This window comes from Colias philodice, chromosome 29 (assembly GCF_061535455.1).
Source record: "Colias philodice isolate Cphi_HAF_F1 chromosome 29, ilColPhil1 Martin Lab GWU primary, whole genome shotgun sequence".
NCBI lineage: Eukaryota > Metazoa > Arthropoda > Insecta > Lepidoptera > Pieridae > Colias > Colias philodice.
Genome location: NC_143114.1, coordinates 3748871 through 3771033, shown reverse-complemented (window position 1 = coordinate 3771033; position 22163 = coordinate 3748871). Strand labels below are relative to the sequence as shown.

Genomic DNA, 22163 nt, shown 5'->3' with positions numbered 1-22163 from the left:
TATTATTTACACATTGTTACGTAAAAAAACCCATTATACAAACACATCCATACTCCATAGCCAACTGCTGAATGTTCTCCTAGAACAGATTGAATTTATACACACAAAAATAAAAAAATAAAAAATACAAACAACGTTGCAAAACCGTGTCTCTTAAAAGGTCGCAACATTCATAATATTATTGTGCGCTCATTTTCTTTGAAAAATATCATACAGTCCACATCAATATATAATATTCTCTTTCTCCGACACATATCTTGCAAAATGAGCAAGGAAATTGAAAAAAATATGAAGGAAAAGTGGACATGCCTTGTTATAATGCCAAGTTACAACGCCATGTTATAATTTTAACAGAAAAAAATAATCCTACTAATATTATAAAATTTATAAATGCGAAAGTTTGTGAGGATATGTGTATGTGTGTGTGTGTGTTTGTTACTCTTTCACGCAAATACTACTGAACAGATTGCAATAAAATTTAGCACACATGTAGAGGGTAACTTGGATTAATACATAGGATAGGTTTTATCCCGGAAATCCCACGGGAACGGGAACTATGCGGGTTTTTCTTTGAAAACGCGGGCGAAGCCGCGGGCGTAAAGCTAGTACTAACTAAACTCAGATTTAACTAACAGTGCTGAATACACAAGAGAAACAATATGATCAAACAAGATTTATATATTCTACAAAATAGATCAGAAAAAAGTATCCACTGCATTACGATAAACAATTTTTTCTAGATGCCTGTTTCTAGTTAAATGTTGTCGCTCGACGGCTTAGTATTTCTCAGTGGAAAGTGTGGTACGTAATGCACAGTTCTGGGCAATACCCTTATCATTACACGCCAGTTCAAGTAATTGAAGAAAGGGATCCATTGTGGCGACTAGAGTTTTGCAGATTAATGCTCAATGCCGACTTTGAAGATCCAACTTTTTTTTTAAATCTTGTGGACCAACGAGTCATAATTTGACCAAGACGGCATTTCCAATTCACAACGCCCATTATTGGGCTCCTAAAGCGCAAGGTAAACCGAACAAAAAAGGCCAAGAGGGTAACAAAGAAGATTTAGTTTAAATGTGTGGATAGGGCCATACTTTTTGCCGGATAATTTAAATGGCGAGACATATGAAAACTTCTTTAGGGAGGAGTTACCCTTATTAATGCTAGACTTGCCACTTGCATTGAGACGAGGTATGTTCTTTCAACACGATGGTTGCCCAGCGCACTACAGAAGGAGCATTCGAACTTGGTTGGACGAGAATTATCGAAACAAATGGATCGGAAGAGGCGGCCCCATAGCATGGCCGGCGCGGAGCCCCGACTTAACTCCGATGGATTTTTATGTGGGGTCATATGAAGTCTCTTGTTTAAGACCAAATGACGCCGATCGCAAATATTGAAGTTTTAAAACAAAAAATTATGGATGCGGCTGAGGAGATGACGGAACCTGCGAACTTCTGTAGTAAAAAGTAATTTAAGAAAAAGATTGAGAATTTGTGTTAGAAAAAATAATGGCGGACATGTGGAACACGAATTATAAAATTATTACCGTATTTTTTGTTTTACTTACCTATTTTAGCAATTTTTACCTCAAACTAAAATTGACTCTCTGCTAACTTAACTGTTATTTTGTCAATGTTTGGCCTATTTAATAGCAAGTGCTATACCTTTTTGAATAGCTAAAAAAACGTAGAAGTTTATAAAATTACTTACAGGATAAGTGCCATACATTTTTTTTTTTTATAAAACGACTTCAAAGTTGAAAACAATTAGTGAAAATCCGTCCATGTTCCATGGCCAAAAGTATTTTGGCCATGGAACATGGAAGTCAAAAAAACTCAAAAAAAGGTTTAAATATTATTAGAGTCATCCCAAGAAGTTTTTAATAGAACTATAAATAACTTCATACTTTTTATTGAAAAGGCTAATTTGTACTTAGAAAAATGGTTCGATTTCAGTCAGACTAACTGGCTTCCTTTAATTAGCTGTTTGTCATTAAAGTCTACAGTCACGTTTGATAATTTTGAAAAAATTATAGAAAATCTAAATTTGTATAGACTTAATATTGGAATGGACGATTTATATTTTAATTTTAAAGTAATTTATGAAAAAGTATCTGAAGATAAAGATTTTCTTGAAATGAGTACTAGCCAAAAGTGGAGCCATTTATTAGTAAACACTTCAGAAGAATTTAAAAATATAACTAAAATTGTCTCATATCTACTTTCGGTTCCCGCCACCTCAGCATTTACTGAAAGAGTTTTTTCAGTAATAAAAGCTACGTGGCGGGATGATAGAAATAAAGCATCTATCAATTTAATAAAAAATGAGCTCTGATTACAAAGATAAATTTGAAAGAAAAAAATTCGTAGCTCACGCCTCACTTTTTTTGAATCATCAGGCAAGGAAAAGTTACGTGTAAATACTTTAATTCCCATAATTGAGACATAATTATAACACAATAAAATTAAAAAAAAAGCACGTTCGGCAGCATACCAACAAATTGATAATCGATTTAGTTTTCTTTGTCAATTAACGACAATCGAATCTAACGAATTGAACAAAAAATGCATCGAATTTTCAGAATTTTATCATGAAGACGTGAATGGTAATGAGGTCAAAACAGAATTTTTTTATGTATGTAAATATTTAAGAAATATTGCATCGCCATCAGCGGAAAAAAATATCTCAGCCTTACATAACTAAATAAAGTCCGATTGTCTTGAAATTAGAAGAAACTTTAAAAATATTGAAGTTGCTACCAAGATATTCCTTTGCCTAATGATTACCAATTGTAGTGGGAGCGTTCATTTTTCGCACCGAAAAAGAATAAAAAATGAATTGCGTACAACAATGGTACAAGAACGATTAAGTAATTTATCAATTACGAGCATAGAAAGAGAAAAAGAAAGGTCAGCAGTGGTGGCTCAGTGGTGAGACCTCGGACTTCGAATCGATAAGTCCGGGGTTCGAGACCGGGCGAGCGCGCAGGAAATAAATTGATTTTTCAATTTATCTGCGCATGTTGTTACATCACCACTGCTCGAACGGTGAAGGAAAACATCGTGAGGAAACCGACATGTCGAAGAATCAAAAGTTCGACGATATGTGTCAACCGCCAACCCGCACTTGGCCAGCGTGGTGGATTATGGCCTGTACCCTCATAGGAGGCCCGTGTCCCAGCAGTGGGAACATATATGGGCTGATGATGATGATGAGCATAGAAAGTGAAATTCTGCAGAATATTGACTTTGATGATATAATAGAAGATTTTGCTCAAAAGAAATCACGAAAGAAACCATTATCGAAATTATAATAATAATAAAACAGATGCATAATCGACACAACCAGGTAGTTCATTATCTTCATCAAAAGTTAGCTGTGAAATATAATTTTAATAAAGGAAAGCTTATACCATATTACAATTATAAACCAAAACCCGTATTAGATAGCCCAACATCTAAAATCTATTTCGACCGCGCTATTCTTACCGATAAAACTATTCATTTTAATAGACCAGATATAACCCTCGTAAATAAAATCACAAAAACTGCTTATCTCATTGACGTCACCGTACCCAACACACACAACATACAAAAATCAATTAGCGAAAAGCTTCACAAATACACCGAACTAAAAGAAGAAATCCTCCGAATATGGAACCTTAGGACTGTTTACATTATTCCAATAGTTTTGTCATGTACTGGAGTTATCCCAACTAATTTACACCATAGCCTGAAACTTCTAGATCTACCAAAAAATACATACATTACAATGCAAAAGGCAGCTATATTAAATACCTGTCGTATAGTGCGAAAATTTCTTAGTGACAGCGAAACTACTGTAACCGATATTTAAATCGAACCGTAAATTACCTAGGGTCTCTTGGCTAAATAGCCCGCGCCCCTAGCAAACAAACCCCTGAAAAGGGAGAAATAAAAGAAAAGGAACAAAAAATAATAAAACAGATGCATAATAAATAATAATATTTTCACAGCTAGTTAAATATATTATTTATTACCCTCACGCATTGCTCCAATCGGCTACGGTTACGGCTACGGATTCACCCGCATTGTTCCGCTCCTGTTGGTCTTAGCGTGATGATATATAGCCTATAGCCTTCCTCGATAAATGGGCTATCTAACACCGAACGAATTTTTCAAATCGGACCGCGTCAAACAAAAACGATCGGACGCGCGTTCAAACAAACAAACTCTTCAGCTTTATAATATTAGTATATATTTGGTACCCAAAATAAATCAGTTTATAGTGAAAAAATTTGTATAGTTTCATTTCTTTACATTCCAAAAGGACTCCCAAATTCTTTTGTGCCCATGGGCCCCGGCATAGTCCAAGACGGCCCTATAACTGGCAACAGAAAGGACCTTTCGTAGCTTTCTATTGTCTATGATAATTATAATCTGTCTGTAATTGTAATCTGTTTAAAAATGTCAAAGACTGAACAGCGATCAAAGCGCCAAAGACTCGTTCAGTTCACGTGTGAATGATATTATAAGTTGTACTACCTTCATCATTCACAGATGGCCCTCGATATTTACACGAAAAATCACAAGACGCCATGACTTATGTCAGAAATTACGCAATTTATGCGGAAATCAAAGAATATATTAACACAAGTTTAACTCCACAAGACAGATACGATATAATTAGCAGAGTCTTCCATTTAAAAGTACAGAAATTCCTGCACCTCAAAGAAATGTCATTGCACGCTGCAAAGCCATGGGGCTCTTGGCGATTCTCACTGGGAAAGACATGTCACTAGTCTGCAACAAGATTCTCCTTTAAATAGAAATAGGATAAATATGTACAGTTTAACATGCTGAATCTTGATCTGCTTTCCTTTTTTTTGTACCACGTATAATTTTTTTTATATCTTTGATTTCCATAGTACGTGTGAGCCATTATTGCCCTAACGCTAGTTACTCGATCAATATCTTATTTTTCGACTTTTTATTGATTCATCCAAAATCAGCTTAAAGCTGTATTATTTCATAACGGCAATCAATATCCGTCTGTTCCCCTAGCACATGCAGTAAATATGAAAGAAAATTATTGCAATATGAAGCTGTTGTTAGAAAAAATTAAATATTTATAGTACAACTAGCTTTCCGCCCGCGGCTTCGCCCTTGTTTTCAAAGAAAACCCGTATAGTTCCCGTTCGCGTGGGATTTCCGAGATAAAACCTATTCTATGTGTTAATCCAAGTTACTCTCTATCATCTAGCTGCAGGACAAAGGTCGTCACAACAATCTATTTAATTGCAATTCTAGTAACTTTATTTTGGTGATTTAAATTCGAATGCACTGACAAAATTAAAAATACTGTGCAAGAAAAAGATTCTTGTGATCGACTGTGCACTCTCATGTTCGATGAGATGTCCATAACTCCTCAAGTGACTTACAATGCACATAAAGATGAATTTGAAGGTTTTGCGTGCAATGCAGAAAATGCATTTGCTGACCATGCCTTGGTATTTATGGTAAAAGGCGTAAAAAGCAATTTTAAGCAACCAATAGCATATTATTTTACCAATAGCCTAACAAAATATCATTTAAAAAACATGATTAAAGCTGTTGTCCAACAAACAATAGAGGCAGGTTTGATTGTCGTCAGTACTGTGTGCGATCAGAGTACAGTTAATGTCGGGGCAATAAACGAATTGATTGATGACACCAAAGCCTTATATTTAAGGCTAAATAAACCATGGCATCATGATATAATTCGTCTAAACAAACATAATATCATTCCGATATATGACACTCCCCATTTAATTAAAGGTCTGCGTAACAATTTAATAACTAAAGATTTAAGTTACACAATTAATAGGGAAACAAAAATTGTAAAATGGAACTATTTTCAAATGGTGTATGCCGCCGATAAATCGTACGGTGAGTTGAGACTTTTAGATAAGTTGACGGAGGAACACATAAATCCCGAGAAAATTCATAAAATGCGGGTAAAGTCAGCTACACAACTGTTCAGCCACAGTGTTTGTGTTGCGGCTGAACACCTTACAGCGAGAGGAGACTTGCCCAACGAATGCCGACAATTAATTGACTTCACGTTAATGATTGATAATTTATTCGATAGTCTTAATGTTAGCAGCTTACATGTACCAAATGGTAAAATTTACAAAGGGCCTGTAAAGCAAAACTCGCCTCACCATCAATTGTGGCAAAAAGCCAAAGAAATATTAAAAACTGCCAAATATATTAAAAGTGTAAAAGTTGGGAATAAAATACGATTGACTGAAACAGTTGTACCATCGATAAAAAATTTGATTCAAACTATAGAAGGCATAGAATCGCTATGGTAATTATTGTGTAATAAATATGGTTTGGATGCAATGTTAACTAGAAACTTTAATCAAGTCCCAGTAGAAAACTTTTTTGGGAGCATCAGGAGCTATGGTGCACGAAATATTGCTCCGAACACAGTGGCGTTTGAAGGGGCATTTAAAGCTTTAATGCTCAACAATTGTAGTTCGACGCACTCAATTAGAGCAAACTGTGAGGAAGACCAAAATGAATGCCTTCAAAGTTTTGAATTCTTCCTCACAGAAACAACTCCAACACCTGATGCTCCTAAAGAAAATGATATTATTCATTTTAATAATGAAATTTTCTCTGGCCAGCACGAAAATGATGCTGGTCAGAGCAATTATGTTTGCGGCTGGGTCTTGAAAAAATGTTTAAAAAACATTATTAAAAGTTGTCAACACTGCAGGCTACATAATAAAGACAAAATAGGTAGTAAAAATTCATTTATTAAAGCAAAAGAATATCAAAATAAAACATGGTTGTGCTACCCATCTGAAGAAGTAGCAACATATTTTAATGACATACAAAATACTGTCACATCATTTTTAAAGAAAAATGTTCCAAAAAAGAAAATTAAAGAAAATATTTTAATATTTCTTGATATTTTCACTAATAATGACCCATTTTCATGTCCGGTACACAACCGTGAGTTAAAGAAATATTTTAACGATACAACAATCAATGTCTTGATTTTTAGTTGGTTCAGGTCAGTCAACCGAATTTTAAGCGGTAAAATAAAATATGATGGAGAGGACGAAGTAAAAAATGCTGCCCAAAATTATTATAATAAGTACAAAAATTATAAAAATAGAAAATAAAATATAATTCAGAACTGGCTTCTTTTATTTCAATATCAACATCATTGTTTTTATACCTTGACGAACGTCTGAAATATAAATGGATGCCAGCAATGAAACCTGTGCTAATTTCAAAAAGCGTTTTGGGAAATGAAATAGGCATTTGAAATTCCAAAGCTTTTTGAAATCGGCACTGGTGTTCATTGCAGGTATCGAAAATACCTCGGAAGTAATCCATACCTACCTACTATATAGTACCTACCTACTTGGGGGTTAGTGTGGTGTTCAGAAATACAGAGGGCGCTTAAAACTGTCATGCATAAAATATCCGAGAGAGGGCTCTCTTTCTGCCGTATTATTATAGTACTCTTTGGGCAGGAGGATTGGAGACGGTGATGCCTCAACATATGCGAAAATCTTAAACGCTGATCCATATAAAGAACAGAATTTTACCGTTGAAAAGATTGAGTGCCGTAATCACATACTTCGCAATTTTTGTAAAAAGCTGAGAGCAATCTGTACTGCAACAAAATATACACCAAACAACTTACGAATGTCAAAATAATGACAATGCGAAAAGCCATAGTAAAATCAATAAAATATCACCTCGGAGACTCCTAAAAATATGGCAATGGGATTTAACATAAGGATATTATAAATACAGTATCACACGCATATGGCAACCACCAAATGTGCCAATCCTATTATTGCCGAAAAGAAAAAAATGACGGTGATGGATTAAAAAATATTCAAAGTTCAACTTTCTTGTTCCGAATCAATGCCATCGTTTCAAACGTAGCTGCGAATGCTCGTTGTTTGATTGAAGATGTAGACACAAATAAAGTCGGGTGTTTTAACAATGTCATAGCTAAATTCGTTGGCGGAAAAATAATATTTTTTTTTTAAATAATAAATTTTTCATTTTCAAAACGGGTGTTGGTACACCCGTTTTGAAGACTCCGCTACATACTATCTCCAAAGATTTGAAGTCTACGTTGGGGTGCAACCTGATGGACCATTTAAACTGCCCTCTGATACCAAAAGTCTAGTAAAACGATTGATAGAATCTATTTCCGGGACTGGAAGAAATGTTACCATGGACAACTGGTTCACTAGTATCCCACTGGCCAAATCGCTTTTAGATGACCATACGCTTACCATAGTGGGCACACTGAGAAAGAACAAGCCCGAAATACCAAAGTGTTTCTTACCGGAAAAAACACGAGAGACGACTTCTAACATATTTGGTTTCCAAAAAGATATGATTTTGTGCTCATATGTGCCGAAACCAAGAAAAGCAGTTCTGCTTTTATCGACAATGCATCACGATGATAATGTTGAGGGTGAGAAAAGAAAGCCCGAAATTATTCATTTTTATAATAAAACGAAAGGGGGAGTTGATACGAACGACCAAATGTGCGCCACTTATAATGTAGGAAGACGTACCAAAAGATGGCCGATGGTGATATTTTTTCATATTTTCAATATCACAGGTATCAATTCCTATGTAATATACAAATCTAAAATTGACCCCAATATATCCCGAAGACTATTTTTAAAGTTACTGGCTGTTGATTTAGTCAAACCTCACAAAATATCAAGAGCCAGCATACCCACACTACCACGACCGCTGCAAAAACGACTAAAAAGACAGCATGAAATTTCGGACCAAGAATCTATTTCTGAAGCAGGCCGATCGCAATCATACAAAAGGTGCCATGTATGTCCAAAAAGTAAGGACAGGAAAACAAAGGCTGAATGTTTTAAATGCCATAAACACGTGTGCAGTGACCATATGATTGTAGTCTGTAAAAATTGCAACGGTTAAAACTAGGATTTGAAAAAAAAATTTTTCATATTAAAAAAATAAGTTAATTATATTAAAAATGTTTAAAAGTTGATTAATATGTAAGTTCAAATGTTCTTATTAATAAAAGTCTGATTTTGCATGTATTTCGTATTTTATTTTATTTCCTAATTCTGGGGTGCTACACACCCCACGCGACCGCTTATGCAACTTTGTAGGCGCGCCCAATTAAGGGTTAGCACTAAGTGCGCAATTCCATCTGTACAAGAATCTTTTCTGAATAAAGCTCCAGGAGGAAAAATTGCAGAAGTAGAAAGAAGAAGAACACTTAAACGAAAATTTAACTCCGAACACCCAGTAAAAAACAGAGAAGATTGAATGAAAATGTAACATCTAAAAATACCATGTTTAACGTAAATAAAGAATTATGAATTATGGATTATGAGGTCAATCAAAAGCAACATGACTATGGTCATGGAACAACAGCGCGCGATATGCCCCCAGAGGAACTGGAAACAGCGAAAAAAGAATATTTGAATCAGTTAGAATCCCTTACAGCTGATCGCCATGCAATTGAAAGATCAACAGTATTGCAAAGACTCTAGTGATTGGTTAGAAATCAAATTATTTCAAATTTTGGACCAATATGCAGAAGAAAAGAAACTTTAGACACTGCTCCTTTAGTGAAAAATATATTATATAAAAAAAAAACTTGGCATGGCTTCTTATGAAGCTTTAAAGTGCAAGATGTCACTTAAAATTCATTTTTTAGATTCGCACCCAAGTTTCCATTCCCGAAAATCTTGTAGCGGTATCAGCACGGAGAAAGATTTCATCAAGACATATCACACATTGAGAAGCGCAATGGAAAACTAGCCAGCCAGCGAATCTTACTAATAATATTAATGCGAAAGTTTGTGAGGATGTGTGTGTGTATGTGTGTTTGTTACTCTTTCACGAAACTACCGAACTGATTACAATGAAATTTATAATACATATAGACTTTAGAGTATGCATAGACTATAGACCCAGAGATATAAAACAGTTACATAGTTTCATTGGATTAACTTCCTATTTTTTAGAAAGTATATTGAAAACTATGCGCTCATTGTGAAGCCGCTTACAGATTTGTTAAGGAAAGAAAAAGAATTTACATTTAACAATGAACAGAGAGTAGCATTTCAAACTTTAAAGGAAAAATTAGCAGAAGCCCCTGTGTTAATGATTTTATATGTATTGTAATAATGACCGATATGAGTAATTTTAATATTTGCTTTCACTAATAAACCATTTTCAACACAATAAACAATTTCTGAAATAAAGAATTGAACGTCATTACAATGTTGCGTCAGTAAACATTTTTTCTTTTAAATACTAAGGAGGTTACTCAATAATCGAAAGCTGATAAATAAAATCGAATACATTGATAAATTGTGAAGAAATATCACCATAAATTAATAAGCCGTTGTTGATAATACCCAAAAAAATATTTTAATTGTGTTGTAAAGCTTCAGGAATCTCTCTTCTTCGTTATAACAAAGAGTTTTAAGGAAATTTTACTGGGATAGTTTCGGAATTAACACCAATGCAACATTCTTGAACCATCTTAGATTTGCTGACGACAATACTAATATCAGATAACCCTTTAGAACTTACTGCAAACAATGCTTCTACAAATAAAGGAAAATATGACTGTGGAAGAGCATGATGAAGAGGGACTGTCAATTAACCATGGAAAGACAATACTGAATCACCCTTTAGCACTGCTAAAATGATGACACTGCTACAAACTGCGTGTGCAGAAGTCACTTAAGACTGGAAAATAGTCGTAGAGAAAACAAAGAAAATAATTTTACACGACTTTGAAAGAGATGTGAGAATAGACAATATTATTGAAAATGAATTAATAATATCACTTCGTGCTAACAGCAGTGATGAAGTTGACGATACCAATAACAGTTCTGGTAATTCAATTGAATAAATAAAATATGTTGTTAAATTATGACTTATTTTCCTTAAATTTACGAAAGAAAAATAAGAATTGTACAGCCTGATGATTTTAACGATTCACATATGTTTCAAGTCAGAATCGATTCATTCATTTTAATAGATGTTTTTAAGCAGGTTACAGCACTAAGATGATAAAACTGACAAACCTCAAATGTTGTCTATTAAAATGGCTCGACTATAACACATATTTTATTATACGATATTTTATTGTATGTGTTTCATCATATGTTACTCCAAACAAGTATTCAAATACTTTATTTCATATTTATATTCAAACATAACACGAAAAAAAAAACAAAAAATACAGACATGCATTACACTCATACTAAATACAGGATGTATATCAGGAGTAACAAACATACACACCTACACATCCATCCTCACAAACTTTCGTATTTATAATATTACTTAGTTAGGATTTATTATACATTGTACCTGTATTTATGTTATAGGATGAATATCTTCTATAACACAGGTTTTTTTCCTAGCATATGAAACTTTTTTCAAAATGTCACAATAAATATATCACATAATATAGCTAATATTTAAGTTAATACCATGTTTAATCTATACTTTATATTATAAAACTGAAGAGTTTGTTTGTTTGTTTGAACGCGCTAATCTCGGGAACTACTGGTCCGATTTGAAAAATTCTTTCGGTGTCAGATAGCCCATTTATCGTGGAAGGCCATAGGCTATATATCGTCTCGCTAAGACCAACAGGAGCGGAGCACAGCTAGTTGCAAATAAATGATTTTATTTAATTTACATAAAAATCTAACCTTATCAACGCCATTCAAGCTCTTAACGACCATGTGACTCCAATATTCGGTAACTCGTATCGCATGCTTCGTCTCCGGCACGTCGGGGTGTTCGCACGACTTTGATACTATTATGTATAACTGCAAATAAATTATTATAATTAGGGCCGATTTTTCGATGCTTGGTTAAAACTTATCCGTCCAATAAAGTATTACACGATAATATTAAAATGTCACGTAAATTGTCAAATACGGACAATTAGAATACGTTTTTAAAATGGTAGTTTTATACATTATTCGACGAATAAGTTTTAACCAAGGATTGAAAAATCAGCCCTTAATAAATATTTCAAAATGAAAGAGTGCTTATACAGGTATTCCAAAACGAGGATGTCACTTAGAACATTTGCTTTGAATACAAAATGTATGGGAGTGTTTGATGTAAAATTTACAAATATTACCCGTTTTATATTTAAAAAGTTATTATTGTCACTTTACGCATTAGGTAAAGACGACGCTATCGATATTAAAGATTTTGATATCTGCGATAGTTACGGAACCACCCTGTATATTATCAGTCATCTTTTATGGGACACTTTGTGCGTGAACTTGTCCATTAAAAGCGACAGGTTTACGCATAAGGTGCCTCATCAACTGATAATAATAAGTATATTTTTAATATTTACTAACATTAGTTAATAAGTCACGTACTAACATTAATGGATCTCTGTAATCTAATTGTTTAAATAAATAAATAAAATAAAAATTACCTTATTCCCATCCTCAACGGTATCACTCTCACGCGCCCTCCGCTTCGCTTTCGCGTGTACACTGGTGAACGCGGGTTGCGCGTCTGGTTGGTTCTGTTTGAGCGAGATATCGAACTCCTTGTGCCGCCGCACGTACACGTAGTCGCGGTTCGCGAATAGTCTCTGGAGAAGATATTACTATTTATTAAATGGAAATAAAAGTTCAATCAGTTTTTTAATTAAACACATTAACACATGTTTCACTTGTGGTTGCCTGGTAGAGACCACTCCACAGTGATAAGGCCTCCTTTTGTGCTTTATATTTAATGTCATGAATAAATATATGCTACAGCAATGTAAGTTATATTTCATGATTTTCATATTATAAAAACAACAAAAAATATAGTTTTTAAACTGTATATTGCATGGTTTGTTTTTGTTAGTTTTATATAATAGTTAGGTTTATCAAAAGTATTTTTAGATTAGCTTGGTAATTCCTTAATCTCAAAATACTCACCTGATTTTATTGCTAAAACAACCTATTCCTATACCTATTTTGGCTCACGCCAAAATTACCGAAGAAATCATTTCTGTAGTCTAGCCTATATGAAGCTAATAACACTCACAGGCCACAAAACCTCCCAATGCAGTACCGCCTGATCGGCCAATCCGTGGGCTCCCCGCTGCACTATCGACAATGCTGCCAAAGCACAGTTAACACAGTAATTAGGAATAAATTTGATATAATATACTTACTGGCCACAAAACCTCCCAATGCAGTACTGCCTGATCGGCCAATCCGTGGGCTCCCCGCTGCACTATCGACAATGCTGCCAAAGCACAGTTAACACAGTAATTAGGAATAAATTTGCTAAAATATACTTACAGGCCACAAAACCTCCCAATGCAGTACCGCCTGATCAGCCAACCCGTGGGCTCCCCGCTGCACTATCGACAATGCAGCCACTGCACTATCCCAGGCCTTTCGGTAGGCGCCATCAAGTTGGACGGCTGCGAAATCGCTTGCCGAGACATCTGTGTAGCGGCCGTATACTATAAAATAAATAAAATTTAAATAAATAACTTGCTAATACATACTTATATTAAACCTCCTACGTTCATTAAACAACTAAACCAAATCTAAATGAATCACAAAAAATATCAAAATCGGTTGAAGCAATCGAAAGATTCGAGGTCACAAAACAATACATTCTAATAATAATTGAGACACGACATTTTAAGTTTGTTGAAAGGAACTCGTGTGTAAAAACTTCTTGCGCCGCGTTGTTTTTTTTTTTTTTTTTCTTTGTAAGAGAAACAAAAATCGGGAATCTTGCGGGCAGCGTCCAATACGTATACGAAGGTCAGAAACCATTCCAAAGTCCAATAATATTTAAGTGAATCTTCAAAAACCCGCAAATTACAATTTATAGCACGAAACTTGGAAACAACGGTCAACGGAATGAAATATTCAGAACTTAACTGTCAATTAGTGTCAACTGTCAAGTGCAATTTGCAAATTCTGACATTCTGTCAAAATCTAGATTAAAAATGGCGGTTTGCGTTTCGTTTCACAATTTTTGAAATTTTAAAGTGAATGTATTCAAATGTTTCAAGAATTTCATAACAAATACAATAAATTTGAATTATTTACGAAATAAAAGCTAAAATAACGATTACTTATATTACCAATTTTTTCATTACCCGCATAGATATAAAATGTGTTAATCTGAATGGTTCCCTCGAAAGGAAGGCCAAAAGGCCAATATCGAAAATATCTAGAACCGGATAGGTTTTTATCAAATTATACATGTAGGATTACTATTAAATCGTAAGACAAGAGTATTCATTGAAGATCTACAATTGAACCATGTTCAATACTTGGTATATTATAATTTATTCTTATACAGGGTGTCCCAAAAAGTAGTGATATACTGAAGCTGGGAGGTAGAGGACTTAGAGGGCTATCCGAATCACCCCCATGTGTGTTATGCGATTTTTCGTATTTTCGGAGTTATTACATTTTTTTCAATTTTTCATCTATCGCCGAGTACGATGAGATTTTTATTTATGGTGACGTGAATTATTGCGCTAGATGCTTGTTTTTTTTTTTGTGTGCTAAGCTGAAAGATAGGCCAATTCAGTATGGTAACATTTACTATCGTTAGATCTTCGAATGGAATAAAAAAAAGAATTAAATGCTATGAAAGATAAAATTACCCAGTATGTTCATAACTTCAAGGGCCCATAAAAAAATAAAATCACATAAAAAAGGTTTTCCATTTGGCTTTTAAAAACTTGCTCTATCGATCAGGTAGCTACCCTAAAAATTTCATTTTATTATTCTGAAGGCTTCAATCGAAAAATTGAAATCTAAATGTGGTAAGTGCAAAATTTTTATTAACATGATGATTATTAAAACCAATAAATAGGTGTTTAAAAATGAATTTTTTTAAATAGCCCCGCTGTTGCTCAATGCAAGTGCGACATCACCGTAAAAAGTTGTCTTTTTAATGTCTGAATGCTCTTTTATCATTTTTAATGGTTTCTTCTGCTACTATGAATTTCCGGGTTATTTCGTCCAAATTGTGGCAGTCTTGCACTGAGCAACAGCGGGGCTATTTAAAAAAATTCTGGTAATTAAACGCCTATTTATTGGTTTTAATGATCATCATGTTAATAAAAATTTTGCACTTACCACATTTAGATTTCAATTTTTCGATTGAAGCCTTCAGAATAATAAAATGAAATTTTTATGGTGGCTACCTGATCGATAGAGCAAGTTTTTAAAAGCCAAATGGAAAACCTTTTTTATGTGATTTTATTTTTTTATGGGCCCTTGAAGTTATGAACATACTGGGTAATTTTATCTTTCTTGGCATTTAATTCTTTTTTTTATTCCATTCGAAGATCTAACGATAGTAAATGTTACCATACTGAATTGGCCTATCTTTCAGCTTAGCACACAAAAAAAATCAAGCATCTAGCGCAATTATTCACGTCACCATAAATAAAAATCTCATCGTACTCGGCGATAGATGAAAAATTGAAAAAAATGTAATAACTCCGAAAATACGAAAAATCGCATAACACACATGGGGGTGATTCGGATAGCCCTCTTGGTCCTCTACCTCCCAGCTTCCGTTCATCACTACTTTTTGGGACACCCTGTATATAAAAATGAATCGCAAAATGTGTTGGTAAGCGCATAACTCGAGAACGGCTGAACCGATTTCGATAATTCTTTTTTTATTATATTCCTTGAAGTACGAGGATGGTTCTTATGTAGAGAAAAAGTAAATATTATGTACCACGGGCGAAGCCGGGGCGGACCGCTAGTAATTTATAATGTGAAAAACAATTTTTCAAATTGCGCGTAGATGTAACAAACAAACAAACGCATAAAAAGTCTTCATTGTAATATATCTAATAATATTTATAGGAATGATAATATTATCCTAGATTTATTATTGTTCAATATTACTTATTTAAAAGCAAAGGAAAAATCGAAATATTGATATAAGTATGAGTTATATGTATCTTGAGCGCTAGAGATCGTTAAATATTTTTATGTTTTATTTTTTGCCAATATTTTTAATATCACTTTTAATGAATTTGTGAAAAAGAACAGACAAATATACGACCCCATGCTTTTTATAAACAATCAAAAAACACTTTGACCTATCCAGAAATGTTAGAAAATGATAGCATTATAATATTGCAGTACAACTAGCTTTCCGCCCGCGGCTTCGCCCGCGTTTTCAAAGAACACCCCGCATAGTTCCCGTTCCCGTGGAATTTCCGGGATAAAACCTATCCTCTGCGTTAATCCAAGTTACCCTCTATATGTGTGCTTAATTTCATTGTAATCGGTTCAGTAGTATTTGCGTAAAAGTGTAACAAACACACACACACACATCCTCACAAACTTTCGCATTTATAATATTAGTAGGATAGTAGGACTTACATCATTAATTAATTCCTATTATTATCTCAACAACATTCTACACAACAAATCTAATTTATATAACTCTTAAACCATTTAATTCTATACTCGTTTTATTGTGTTACATAATGACCTTACTCTTAGTCTAGCCCAAGGTCATTGCATTATCGATATAAGATAAGCTAGTGGAATATTATACAATGACACTGTGCTATATTGTTGTTACATTATAATTAACATGCAGGTCGCAATTTCGCACACATTTATGATTAGTTGTGCCTCGCGGTTTCACCCGCATTGCTCCGCTCCTGTTGGTCTTAGCGAGATGATATATAGCCTATAGCCTCGATTAATGGGCTTCAAATCGCAAGAGTAGTTCCCAAGATTAGCGCGTTCAAACAAACAAACTCTTCAGCTTTATAATATTCGTATACATTATAATTAACATGCAGGTCGCAATTTCATACATATTTATTCGACATGATTGAAAATTAACAAAGTGTATGCCGGAGCCGTTTTTCGGACCAAATTATAAACTTTCATATCCTATCATACTATCCTACTTCCTACTTATATTATAAATGCGAAAGTTTGTAAGGATGGATGTGTATGTGTCTGTTTGTTACTCTTTAACACAAATACTACTGAATCGATTACAATGAAATGTAGAGATGATGCGAAAGTTATTGAGGATGGTATTATGCGTGCGAAAGTTTTTGAGGATGGATATATGTAAATTTGTAAGCTTTCACTTAAAAACTACTGGACGGATTTAGATTAAATTTTACAATGGCTATACATCAAAATAACACATGAAACACTAGATTTTGTTTGCGGTTTCGTTTTAGTTTATTTTATATAAAAATTAATCGCCAAATGCGCGCCTAAGCCTAAAACTCAAGAATGGCTACACAAATTGAGATTTTTTTTAACGTTTTCTTAACCCATTGAGCCCCGAACGGCCCGATCGGTCCACGACACAATAGATTTTCTATTGTGTCTGTGATTCCGGGGCCTGAGTTATTAGACGTGAGTATTTAACACATAAAAGGAGCAACAGGGCAGAACACCGTTATTACATATTAACTTTAAATAACTAGTTCGTATATAAAACATAAAATTACTAACCTTTATATGCATATAGCCCTTGGCCCGGTTTGTACTCTTTCCTCCAAATGATGACGTCGTTAGCTTCGATATACGGAACCCAGCCGTCTGATGAATTTTGAGCCGGTTTTGAGTCCTTACATCTGGTGAAAAACATTGTTTTTAGTTATACGCTATATCATCACGCTTAGACCAACAGGAGCTGAGCAATGTGAGTAAAACAGCACAGCACAATGCCTTAAGGGTTTCAGAACTGAGCCTTCGCACATGATTTATTTTATTATCTTCGTATATTTAAAATTCTTGGGTTGCGGTGATTCAAGTTAAATACGCCGAAACCGTTTGACCAATTCTCGTGAAATTTTGAGTGCGGAAACGTAACAAGCTGTGCCCAGTGCCCACATTGCTCCGCTCCTGTTGTTCTAAGCGTGATGATATAGCATACAGCCTTCCTCAAGAAATGGGCTATCTAACTTAGAAAGATTTTTTCAAACCGGACCAGTTTTTCCTGAGATATATATATACATACTATAACATTAATTACTCACACACAATATGAAACGCCATTTTGTTTCTTGTCTATTAGGAGTCGTTTTCCGCAGCTCGTACAATATATTGTCAGCTTCGCCAGTTTCTGTAGATCATCCAACTCTGATAGGAGGCTCTGAAATATTTTATTTGCATTAATATTTTTATTAAAGACTAGCGGTCCACCCCGGTTTCGCCCGTAGTACATATTTACGTTTTCTCTACATAAGAACCATCCTCATACTTCAAGGAATATAATAAAAAAAAAATTATCGACATCGGTCCACCCCTTCACACGTGATGCCGTGACAACGCGAAACGGCCTTCATTTTTATATTTATAGAAGATATTATATTTTATGCTATGTGAAATCAGGTTTTAAGGGATATAGCACTTATTAAAAATCGGAGACTTTTATAGGACACTATTTTTGACTTAAGTAGTCTTTTGTTAAATATGAAGTGCCTCACCGGTCACCCTATAGGCCGTATTCACAATGGGCAGCTTTGGGCCAAAACATAATTTTCAATGTTTGCCACCATTACGGCAATTATGAATAAATATCTACAATGATGGCCGATCATAGACATTTAGGCCTTCTAAAATATTGTGATCGCCTCTACTTGTCCAACACTGACCATTGTGAAGAGGACCCATCAAAGATATTTTTAGTTTATAATAGAAAACTTAACAGAAACAATTACCTTGCACAGTAGCAGTGGTAATCATAAAGAATTGAGCAACAAATAATGAATTCATAGAAACAGGAAGGTAAAACAAAGGAATAAAACACTTGACATAACAAAACTGTTCTCAACTGCATCATCAACATGAAATGCAATATAAATTGTAATTTTATATAACATCAGAATCGCATTTCTGTAAACTAAGCAATTTCCTTGTTATTTTCCATGCTTCTAATGTTATAGTGTGCATTTTTATAAATATTTAAAAACCTACCATATAAACCTATTGTTGTAAAGTTAATTTAGAAGCTTGGTAACAGGTTATACAGGCAAATCTGTGAGCTAAAAAAAAGTGAAGTCGTCCCCGTAGTGGGGTAGGGGGCAGATGTATTATTCATACATCTGTTTCACTGATCGATTTTTCTTTAGGGACAAGTAGTTGATCAGCCTTCTGTGTCCTGCCAGACCGAGACATTTTCCCCCCCCCCTCGGTTCTACGCTCACGCGTCAACCACTGTACCGAGGAGGCGGTCAGATAGTTCAAAATTATTTAAATTAAAATTAGATTAGTACTCTCTAAAACTGTACAGAAATAAAACATAAAACATGATTCATAAAAACGACTGCGTAGTACGATGCTGGATTTTTTTTAATATGTAAAAAAGTTCCGACAGCATATGATGAAATTAAGTTACCTGTAATTCATCATCAGTTATGCCTTGATCACAATTAAACGATCCACGGCCTTTACAAACAGCCGTAGCAGATAGCAATAACGTCCTTCGTGGTTTTAATATCACTTGCTTGAAACACTGTAACACTTCTCTCACCGCTCTGTCACGTTTGAATCTCTTCACAACTGTATTTACGAGGTAATTGCGCGTCCATGAATTCCAAAATCTACGTACTGCAATATCTTTCAGGAAAATTTTAAATCGGAACGCCGACATGCTAGGGTTTCAACAAGAAAGGGATAGGGTAGTTATTAATCTATTTTTACAATTTACAGCCCATCGCAGCGGTGGGTTATTTAATTTTTTTTAACATTAAATGTATTTTTGAATGGAATCTGGAAATGGATTGCGAAACATAACCTCCATTGCATGGAAATTATTTGTGACAGTTCAGGATAATATTGCCATGTACTAGTATGACAAAAAAAAATATGAATATTGATATTTTTAAAATTCTTCCATTTAGTAGTTATTGATCTTGTTTATAGCTTATTGCAGGTAAATTTAAAGATAAAGTGTAGCAATATATTGCCACATAGCCTACAACAAGAAGCTTATATCTAATACACTGGAGATGGCAATATGAACATTAACTTGTAACAAGAAATATGACCTTGAATGACGTCAGTTATGTTTTTTATCTCTTTCTGTGGGGTAACCACACTGGTTTGTAAATTCAAGATTTTTCGAAATAGAAAAAAAAAACTAAAAATCATGGTCTATAATAATTAAATAATAACGACATATATTTTTAACAGTATTTAAATTTATCGAAGCGACGCAATTTTTTTGACACATATGCCATATTGACAAACTGAGAGTTGCTATAATTTTATTATGGTGACTACCCATTATCAGGTAGTGTGACTTTTTAATGATTGGCTCAGATACTTAATAAATTAATAACAACGTAATTTTGTATAACAACATAATTATTAATTACAAAATAATAATTGTCTCATCCAACAATGCTTCTAAAAGATGTTGTTGGCAATTTATCAACGAACTCATATACAAAATCTAACCTTTTGCACAGAATATTACAGAAGACATAGTAGCCTTGGGAAAACTTCGTATTAACAGTGACAATACCAAGTTAGGTGTGAAAGGGATAAAAAACATAAGTTAGGATCAATGAACTTGTGCTCAGTCGTCAGTCCTAGACGATATCTCCAGTGTACTAGATGAAAGGTTCTTGGCCTATAAATATGGAATATAGATTAAACAAAAACTATAATTATTATAATTTCATATTTAATAACTACTCCATTTAAAAATAATCCAATGTTATATTCACAGTTTTATCGATAGTTATTGGTTAGTAGATACTTAGGACATAGTAGGTATAGTTAATTGATTGGACGGGACCACAGACGGGACTATATGTCCCGCCAACACACAATCGCATGTTTTATACATATCTACATATTGTAACAGTTTTATAAAATATAAACTGTCGTTATCTATCTATCTATCTATCTACACTAATATTATAAAGCTGAAGAGTTTGTTTGTTTGAACGCGCTAATCTCAGGAACTACTGATCCGATTTGAAAAATTCTTTCGGTGTTGGATAGCCCATTCATCGAGGAAGGCTATAGGCTATATTATGTCATCACGCTAAGACCAACAGGAGCGGAGCAATGCGGGTGAAACCGCAGGACACAGCTAGTCGTGAATAATTGAACTACTTTTGAAATAAATAAATAATTTTCAAATATCTAAAGAAAAGAAAAACTTTTCTATTCCTTAAAAAAATTCTTGCATGTGTTTATTAACTACTTTTTATAAGTACATCAAATAAAAGGAAAAATGATTGTTTATTATGCATGGATTTATTGATACCCAATCAAAGAATTAATAAGCGTATTTGAACTAAAAATATAATAGTATGAGACGTAAAATTTCAACATACGCCTCACGTATTTAATGGATGTGAACTTTTTCGCTATTTAATTATATTTAAATATGACTAAAACGTGATGTGAATTACCTACATATTTTTTTATTCAGTGAAAGATTCCAGTCTTTGAGCATAACACGCATATACCTTAAATCATGTATGTAGGTAAAGTATGTATATCAACAATAGGAACGTAACAATTAATTTTATTTTAGTAATAATTATTTAATAATTCACAAAGCTTACACCATTCTTATAATATTCTTATTATTTCAGATTCAGAACGACAGAAAATAACGTAAAGCGTCTTATTTACGGTCCATCTTGACGTACGTCCCGCCAAGGTCATACACGATGCACGACGCAAAACGACAGTGAATAGCGTTGACGTACGTCAATAATTATTATTATTATCTTGCTGGATGTGCACGACCAACTTTTCATCCAGCAAGCACCCCCACCACCGCGAACGTCGTGCAGATGGACAGTGAATAGCGCGGACGTACAGCAGATTAGTGTTGCCAACAGAAATTAATGTAAATACTTGGAAACGTGGCCTATTGATATGATTTTTGTGATAACTTAGTGAGTACATGAGCAAGCGAGAAACGGTTATTTTTGATTTTTATGTACACAGGAAATCCCAATTATCATTACTTTTGGATCAACCTTGTACACATGGACAGTTTATATTCAGAAGTTATTATTTTAAAAGAACTCCAAGGCGAATTGTTGAATAACACAGATTTTATGCAAAAGTCCACTGCAGAAAAATGGCAATTTATTTAAAAAAA

The 22163-nt window shown here is 34.1% G+C and overlaps 1 protein-coding gene across 1 annotated transcript in view; it reads right to left on the bottom strand.

Annotated features, from left to right (window-relative positions):
- Positions 1–19865, bottom strand: part of LOC149475881 (stAR-related lipid transfer protein 7, mitochondrial-like) — a 51384-nt gene extending 31519 nt beyond the window's left edge. The window contains exons 1-6 of the mRNA XM_089712877.1: positions 19428–19865; positions 18067–18182; positions 17540–17661; positions 13352–13518; positions 12487–12648; positions 11738–11857 (exon numbers count right to left, since the gene is read on the bottom strand). Of these exons, the coding sequence (XP_089569003.1) occupies positions 11738–11857; positions 12487–12648; positions 13352–13518; positions 17540–17661; positions 18067–18182; positions 19428–19682 (942 nt within the window). The 5' untranslated portion in view covers positions 19683–19865. The remainder of the gene's footprint in view (positions 1–11737; positions 11858–12486; positions 12649–13351; positions 13519–17539; positions 17662–18066; positions 18183–19427) is intronic.
- Positions 19866–22163: the final 2298 nt, after the last annotated feature.